We start from the raw sequence: 8,653 nt of genomic DNA on the forward strand, positions 1-8,653 counted from the left end.
TAATCTTGAGAAAATTGTTTCTGGATCATCCTGGATAACAGTCCTGATGGATCCCCCTGCTTGGAGCCTATCCCTGTTTTTTTAAGCTGATACTTTAAAAAAGTGTCCTCTGCCCTCTCTGGTTGCTTGTGGCAGCACAGTGAGTGCCATGGCTTAATCGTGATCGATTAGAAAAGAACTTGATTTTGTTCACACTCATTTTCAGGGACTGTGTTCGAGATACAAGGGGCCCAATATTCAAAGATGCAGTTCTCCGTGAGTTGAGATCTGAGTGAGTAGATCTTGAAAAGAACCACATTTCAGTCTCCTGAGGAGAATACAGAAAGGTGCAACTAAGCGGCTGGGTCCCAGAGAGGCCACGCTTGATTTTCCCATATGTTTATACATCTCACGCACAGAGGCAGGACCCAAACAAAACACACCCCTCAAATCCCACAGTCCCCACCCAACAAAATCCCCTTTGGATGACAGTGAAGCAGTGGGAAGAGCGAGCTCCATGCTGCTCCCCCGTGACCTTGACAGACCACTTTATCTCCAAGGCTGGGTGTAACGGGATGGTTTTGCCTCTTTGCGGTAGGTGGTAGCCGTAGCCGATCGTCGGCCCTACAGGACAGAGAAGCTGCAGTCCCACCAGGGTGACCTCCTCCAGGTGCTGCACAGCGAAGACGAGGTGCGGGGCTCGGGCCGCCTGCAGAGCGGGCAGAGGGGACCCTGCCCCACCAAGGGCACTGCCCAGCACGGTAAGTCCGCAGAAACGGCTTTATTCTTCTGTGGCTTCAGAAGATTTTTAGATACTGCAGTCTTCCAGTTGACAGTGAAGCAGGCGCTTCGTAAGGTACCTGAAGGATACTTCCATGATTAAAATGTCCAGTGGAATTAATGAGATAACGACCGTGGTATTGCAGAGCTCTCGCTTGATTCAGTCATAAACTTTCCCTTTCCAAAGGCTGACACTGTTGTAGAGATGATAGATTGCATATTACTGAGTTTGCCTGAGTCATCTTATTATATAAGATCCCTGTTCAGTTGCTTAGAACCTGCCAGAACATAATTATTTGGGATGAAATTTTAGATTCTGGATGTCAGCCACAGACATGATTTCGTTTTTTCAACCAAAACTTGTTCAGCATATTTGTGAGAACCCGTGAAGGAAAAATAGAGTTTGCCAATGCAAAACCAAGGAAATGAGTAAACATAAATAGACTGGTCATTCAGCTCCTTCAGTGCTGGTATGTTATGTTTGGAAGGCCGAAGCTGGAGCAGGGCCATGCAGTTTGGCAAGGGGTGGCCTTTTAATCAAAAACGCATCTCTTGCTCCCCCTCGCAAAACCACCCAGACGCAGTCAAGTCATAAGCCTTTGAAAAAATCCCACATGGCACCTTTTTGGTAGAAATATCGGACATTCAGCTGTTCAAAGGCGCTAAATCTGTAAAGCAGATAGATGCTACCATGAAGGTGCATGTTCTTCACAGCACCGGTCAGCAACTCCACTGTTTATAAGCCATTCCATCTGAACACAGACCAGACAAGAGCGGGGCCTGGGAAACGGGGAAGGAACAAACTGAGCTTAGGACCCTAGGGAAAAAGATCTCAAACTGGGACCAAAGCCAAGAAATGGCTGAACAAAGAGCTGGGGCTTCGGGGCTGGAGCGGGGAGAGGAGGAGGAGTTGCTGGGAGCGGCTGCGGGGTAGCGGGTGGCAAAGAGCCAGCGAGGGAGAAAGGAGGCACTGCTGGTCCCTCCTGGTGTTGGGGGCAACAAGGGGTGAAGGATGACAGACAGATAGGTTGAACAGGAAAAGATGTAGGAATTCGAAAAGAAGAGCAGAAAAGGGGGAAATGGTTCTTGTAGGGGGAGAAAGGGAAGCTATTGGGCAAAGAAACTGGGATGCTGAATGGGAAAGAGGGAGGAGCCAAGTTTAAATTAGAACAAAAAATAAAACAGAAAGGACTGACTGAGGAGTGGAAGGAGGGAGCGAGGAGGACGGGACAGGACAAACTCACCAGGAGCATCTGGACGAGCGAACAGCTGCAGGGCTGCCTAAGCTTGTGCAGCGTGGTGAGGATGTTGGATCCCGGTTTCCCCCAGCACGGAAGGTGCTCAGGTGCCGCGGCGGGGCATCTCCTGCAATAGCTCCCTAAGGTCTGTCCATCACTGCCACCGGACTCCTCAGTGACGCTCATCATCTCACGAAGCCGGTCTGTCCCTCTTTTCTGGGAGCCTGCTTCACACCTCCGGCCACAACACCCGGGAGCGCTCGGTTCCTGCTGCACTAAAACCTGTGCTTTGACTATGAACGGTGCTGCATCCTCCTCAAGCCTCTGGAAAACTGGATCCCAGCAACTTCTCATCTTAAACTCGGTCCCTGTTTCCCTGGTGTAACTCCGTGTCTTCCAGGAGATGATGAAGCTGTCTTTTTAAAACATCTGTGCAGATGATGACCGCAGTGGTCGGCAATACAGAAAAGCTGGTGAAATGTTAGTAGTTCTGTTCTCAGAAACACTGAGTGGGGGAAAGTAACTACAGGAGTGTGCACTGAGAAATAAAAGTGAAGGATGAACAACTGCTTTCTGAGGGAACACTGTCTATATATGCAGGAAGTCTGTGGAAATATGGTTTCTGGTCACAAATTAGAGACTGAATCTCAATGTCTAGATCCTTGGGGGGCGTGAAATAACTTTAGTATAATTCTGGTATTTCCTAACTTTTGAGTGTGTGACTTTACTGATTTAGCGTTTTAAGGTGAGGAAAGTAGAAAAGTTTGTAAATATTTGTATGAAATAAAAATAGCTCTTTGCTACAATATGCTGGTTTCAGTACGCCCTGTACTAATAATACCTACACAGAGAACTGGGTGCCATGAGAGAGTCCAGGAAGGTTTCTCCAGCTGTTTCTCAACAGCTGGAGAGCCAGCATAATGTGATATGAAGTGAGGTATATGTATGGATATGTATCTTCTGTTTTCATTAATCTCTGTACAAATGTGACCTCCACATAATTGTCACCCTTCAAAAACATCCTTCAACTTTCTTACTGGAAATAGTTGTGTCTGTAGAGTTTTCCATGCTTGCTCCATAGAAAAGTACTGCTGAATATTAAAGACACTTCAGACTTGGTAAAGCAGAACTTGAAATCTGGGTCATAGAGTGAACAGTTCAACTTCCAGAGGAAATTAAAAATATGTAAACAAGAGAATAGATGAGAGCATCAGCACACTTATTGCTAGCATCAGAAACCCTACACAAATACCAAAGGACGAGGACAGTGCGTTCCAGCGTGCAGGAAGGCAAGTAAGTGTAGTGGAAGGCCAGAACAAGAAACCCCTTGTCTGAAACTGAAAGCTGTGCTTTGCTTCACAGGATGGATAGATTTAAAAAAAAAATTGCACTTATTCTCCAGGAAAGAAGTACTCAGTTTTGTATGAAGTTCTTGTGCAAGTACTCGTCTTGGAAACACAGGGCAAGTCAGAATAACAGATGTGGGGCAACCTTTGTCCCAGGCCTGGACATCTATAGCACCTTCTGGAAGTGGAATTCACACCGTACCCAGCCACCACTGTCCTGAAGAGCGCTTATGAACCTGAAGACATGAGGACTTACTTTTGCTTACATACTTTGCTAAAACTTTGCCAGAACATTTTCTATATCTAATAATAAGAGGGACAGGCTGAAGGGAAGAATCAGACAACATAAGATCAAACACAAAAAAAAAAAAAAGTGGACATTAGCAGAAGCACTGATGCCTGGAGCCACTTGCCGAATATTGTTAGTACCTAATATGCAAGATGAGGGGAGGTAATTGAATTAAACTTTGACGTGAGGGATACAGTTAGGTACCTAATGCAATTACAGGGGGGAAGGACGGGGGGGAAGAGAGACGCAGGTTCAGATATTTGTCATGGTCAAATATTGCCCCCAGAAGGAGAAGACAGTTCTGATTGCTAACTCATGCTGGAGACAGCACTATAAGCAGAACCTTGGCTATTTCTCATGTTTGCTGTCATTATTTCTATTCCATTGGTCACAGCAATTGTGAATCATATTCTGTCCTCTGTCTCGGTGAATCTTGGTGTTTCTGTAGATCCTTGCTCTTCACTTACCTGAATATCTTTTTAAAAAACAGCAGACTACCAAAAATGGCCAGGAACAGAAAGAAAGAAGAAAAAAAAAAAAAGAGAGATCTCTCCACGTTCCCACAGCCAAATGAGAGGATTTGGCTCCATGAAAAAAATCTGGCATCCCTCACTCGTTTATTTCCTCAGCACAACTAACAGGAATGTCAGTGAGCATTTATCCATGGATAAGTTATGGGCTGAGCGCTCACTTGTAACTGAAAGGTAACCTCCAGGTTTGAGGACAGCAGTGCCACTGGGACAGACAGAAAGGTTGAAATCCCTCCCTGTGTTGGGGTGGATGTAGCACACATCTCTGCCCAGGTAAGAATAACTCCCCAGGGCGATCCAGAAAGGAGAATGCTCTCCTAGGCAGGACAAAGCTGGCAGCGGGGGCTCCAAGAGGCAAAAAAACTGCGTTAGCCAACCTCTGCTGAGGAGCAGCAGATGCGACCGCCCTTGGTATATACATACACACGAGTGTTCACGGAGGGGAGGGCTCCCACTTAGCTTGGTCTGCTAAGGACAGTTCATCGTCTCATTTGAAAAGTCTAGGAGCAAGCAGTTGGGTGACTCTCCAGAATGACTTATTTTGACATCACAGTAGATGATCATAAGAGAGAAGCTTCTGCACTTTTGGCTATGATCAAATCTAGTAGGACTATAACCTGAACCTGGGCTCTGTTCATATCTGGATTTAGCTGCATGGAAGGAAGCTTTTAATTCAAGCTGTGCCAATGGGATGATTACCAATAATGCCATGTTTCTTGTGCTTCTCAGTGGGAAATACTGAACGAGAGTCATCCAAGACCTGTAATCACCTGTTGGATGGAAAATCTTTGGTAAGTAAATACAGAAAGACCAACTACCATTGTCTGATGCATCTTAAAACCTAGTACCTGTCAGCATGTCCCACATTAACAGCATGTCAGTCTGTCACAGTACATGCAGGTTTCAGTCTTCGTTAAGGCTTTGAGACATGATTTATGCCAGAGGATCCTTATTGGGAGCAGAGACTGGCATGGAACGGCTGCCAGGAAGGGTTGTGGGATGGGAACAGGCTCCTGTTCTGGATGCTCAGCTACCTGCAAGAGCTGGGAGGAATTAGCCTCGTGTTTCTCAGGGAATTTCACAAATTGGGAAAAAAAAAATTTCTAAAGTGGAACGAGCATCAAGTAATTCATATTGTCCAGAATGCCAACCTGACATGATAATCAGAGCAATCAAAAATGTCAATAAAGCGTTGATGGGAAAATCATCATACAAAACCCAGAAGTTTGTTCTGTAGTGGACAGACAAAATGTTCTGGTTAAAAATGACTCAGCTTTACTAAAACATTTTCCCTCCCTTCTTTTTCTTACCAAAAACAATTTCCAAGTCCCTGCATTTTTTAAAAACTAGATTTTCAAACAGAAAATAGTCCTTTGAAAAGTTTCTGACCAACACCAAACCATGCTATAGAAATTTTACGGCTTCAAATGCTCTTTTGGATGGCTGCAATATACTCGCTAGCTGGTAGCAAGAAAAATGACTGTCCAGTATTGAAGGATGGTCAAAATTAACAATATTCAGTTATAACGAAACTAATTGCACCTACCAATAATTAGCCCAGTTAAATTTCAAAGGATGCTTGCAAAAGTGATTTTAAACATCATGAAGTCTTGGGATACTTGCACTAGTATTTGGGATACTAAACGTATCCAGTCTCAGATTAATCCCAGGGGAAATCATAGAATCACAGAATAGTTTGGGTTGGAAGGGACCTTTAAAGATCATCTAGTCCAACCTCCCTGCAATGAGCAGGGACATCTTCAACTAGACCAGGTTGCTCAGAGCCCCGTCCAACCTCATCTTGAATGTTTCCAGGGATGGGGCATCTACCACCTCTCTGGGCAACCTGTGCCGGTGTTTCACCACCCTCTTTGTCAAAAATTTCCTCCTTATGCCTAGTCTAAATCTCCCCTCTTTTAGTTTAAAACCATTACCCCTTGTCCTATCACTGTAAGCCCTGCTAAAAAGTCTGTCCCCATCTTTCTTATAGCCCCCTTTAAGTACTGGAAGGCTGCAAGAAGGTCTGCCCAGAGCCTTCTCTTCTCCAGGCTGAACAAGCCCAACTCTCTCAGCCTGTCCTCAAAGGAGAGGTGCTCCATCCCCCTTACATTTTTGTGGCCCTCCTCTGGACCCGTTCCAACATGTCCATGTCTTTCCTGTGCTGAGGGCTACAGGACTTCAGTCTAGTGCTGAAATAGCCCTTGACGGCTTAAGACCAGTTGTAGTAGTGACAATAATATGAAGAAATTTTTCAGTATTGCCAGTAAAATCAGTAAGTCTGTTTATTGCTTGAAATTATGAGAGCACATCATAATTTTTGACATTTTTTTTTTATTTCTGGGCAACTCACCCTTTAGCTTACCATCTTGGAGGGTATGCCAGTCTCAGTGACCTGTTTACGGGAAAATGTGACTCAGTTCTGGCGGGCAATTTATCATCAAATAAAACAAGGAGGAAGTTGATGATTAAGCACTTGTGGGGCTGTGGCAGAACTGGGGCATGAACCAGGGACCCTTACACCACAGAGCAGCAACCACCAAAATAGGGAAACATTTCTTGAATGCTCAAGAAACAGCGATGGCTGGGACAGCTGCTTCCCAGCTAGCAGTAGAGGTGGCCTGTGAAGAGCTGCAAGAGGCAGGCTGTTCAATCTGCACAAAGCGTCGGGAAGCTAGACAGAAAAACTAGGGAATAAAAAGTTCTGCAAGCCTCCCTCCTTCGATGGGAGGTGTAATTCTTGCTCATATGAGCCCTGTGCTGAGCTCAGTGAGACCGTTCATGTGAGCAATCGGTATTTGTGTGGGTAAGAGTTGGGCAGTCAAGTCCTTAGCCAGCCTGGTTTCTCTTGTTGAGAGATTTACAGTATTTATACCTTTTCCTAAAACAGCCTCTTTCCACAGACAAACCTGGGGACCCTACTCATCAGTGGCATTTCCTAATGACGTGCTTTTTCCTCCTGCAGTTCCCACCGTCGCCAGTTGCCCATATCGCAGCGAAAGCGGTGACTGTCACAGACTCGCCCGCAGGCGATGGCACTCCTTCAGACGAGTAAGTCCCTTCCCAGCCCTCCACCCAAGCCTGGGGGGCTGTGCATGGGGGCTGCTGGGCATGGAAGGGGATGGGGCCTCCACCTCAGGTCACCCTCTCACCAGAAACACAAAGAAGTGCTCAGCTGCAGATCTCCTCAGAATCGGAACCGTAAAACCTCAGTGATTTACAGTAAAGCCACGCTGCTTGCTTCCCAAAGGCAGGCAGAGATCGGCTAAAGAACGTGCTGATTCTATTGTCAGCCATGGCTGTTTACACAGCCACCTCAGTGCCAGTTACAGCGCTCTTTTATCACTAGAAGGAAAAGCATCTAAATTCAAAACTTAAGTATCTTCCCCCTAAGAAGTCTATAATATTTGCCCTAAGGCAGTTTAGAAAATGTAATCAAATATTTTTTAAAAAAAACTTTGTGGTCTTTAAGCATAAATAAGGAACAACTTGACCACGATACAAATGCACTCATCAGTAGACAGTTAACCCAGACATGGATCTGGGTGATACTGGAGATGTTGCCATTGCCACCTAAGGGACCCTAACGTGGCCACCCAAGGGACAGTAACAAGCCGTCACAGTGTCTTCACACTCTGTACGGGGACACATAAACCCCCCTCAGCTGGTGTAAGTCAGCTCAGACCCTTCGACCAGGTGGACCTCACTCCACCTGGGCGCTGCCGCGTGGTCCCCACGGCTTTGGTTGAAGGGCTCGTCTCTGTTCTCGGGCCACCTACCAGCTGTTTCTCTGGGGGCAAATGCTGCAGACAATGCGTCTAGTAGCAGTCCCATTTGTAGCCCATCCCCTCGTGTGAGTGTTCACCTTGATAGCGAGTGACCGAGGGGCTCCAAGGGGAGCAGGGGCGGCTGCAGCATCCAAGCCCACTGCCCCGCACTGCCCCTGCTCACCCCGGACTCGCCAGTCCCAGCGACGGGCCAGCTGCCAACATCCCTTGGCAAACGGGCAGCCCTTGGTTTTCAGTGGCCCGTCATCATAAGCAGGGAAGAAAAGCCACAGAGATTAACGCTTTATGCATCTGTGTTTTATCTTCTAGCCACAGGCAGCGCTGGAGGAAGACAGCAGAGTACGACCTGACCCTGCCACCTGGAGCAGAAGCTTCCCTACCGCTGACGGGAAGCAACCTGTGCGGGACGCCCAGCCTCCTGAGGAAGATATGGATGAAGCACAAGAAGAAGTCAGAGTACCTGGGGGCAACGAACAGTGCCTTTGAGGCAGACTGATATGGCTCAGCATCACCTGGAAAGACAGAAGGTCCTTTAGCCAGGACAAGGCACTCTAGGATCAATGAGGGAACAGACACAGCACAGCTCATCCAGGAAGACAATATCCTTTTTATTACTTGATGCCATTGCCTCAGAATGGTGGGAGAAAGGCTAACTAAGGTAAATGGTGAACGTGATGTAACTCACTGGCCTTTCTTTGTTGCGATA

General features: G+C 46.6%; 1 protein-coding gene across 1 annotated transcript in view; it reads left to right on the plus strand.

The window, feature by feature from the left end:
- The window catches only part of LOC104620592 (chromosome unknown open reading frame, human C8orf46), a 16,638-nt gene extending 8,195 nt beyond the window's left edge, over nt 1–8,443 (plus strand). Inside the window, exons 3-7 of the mRNA XM_010286863.1 lie at nt 578–740; nt 4,892–4,953; nt 6,153–6,162; nt 7,156–7,210; nt 8,257–8,443. Coding sequence (XP_010285165.1) covers nt 578–740; nt 4,892–4,953; nt 6,153–6,162; nt 7,156–7,210; nt 8,257–8,443 — 477 coding nt within the window. The remainder of the gene's footprint in view (nt 1–577; nt 741–4,891; nt 4,954–6,152; nt 6,163–7,155; nt 7,211–8,256) is intronic.
- The last annotated feature ends 210 nt before the right edge of the window (nt 8,444–8,653 follow it).

The sequence above is a fragment of the Phaethon lepturus genome, unplaced genomic scaffold (assembly GCF_000687285.1).
Source record: "Phaethon lepturus isolate BGI_N335 unplaced genomic scaffold, ASM68728v1 scaffold17555, whole genome shotgun sequence".
NCBI classification, from domain to species: Eukaryota; Metazoa; Chordata; class Aves; order Phaethontiformes; family Phaethontidae; genus Phaethon; species Phaethon lepturus.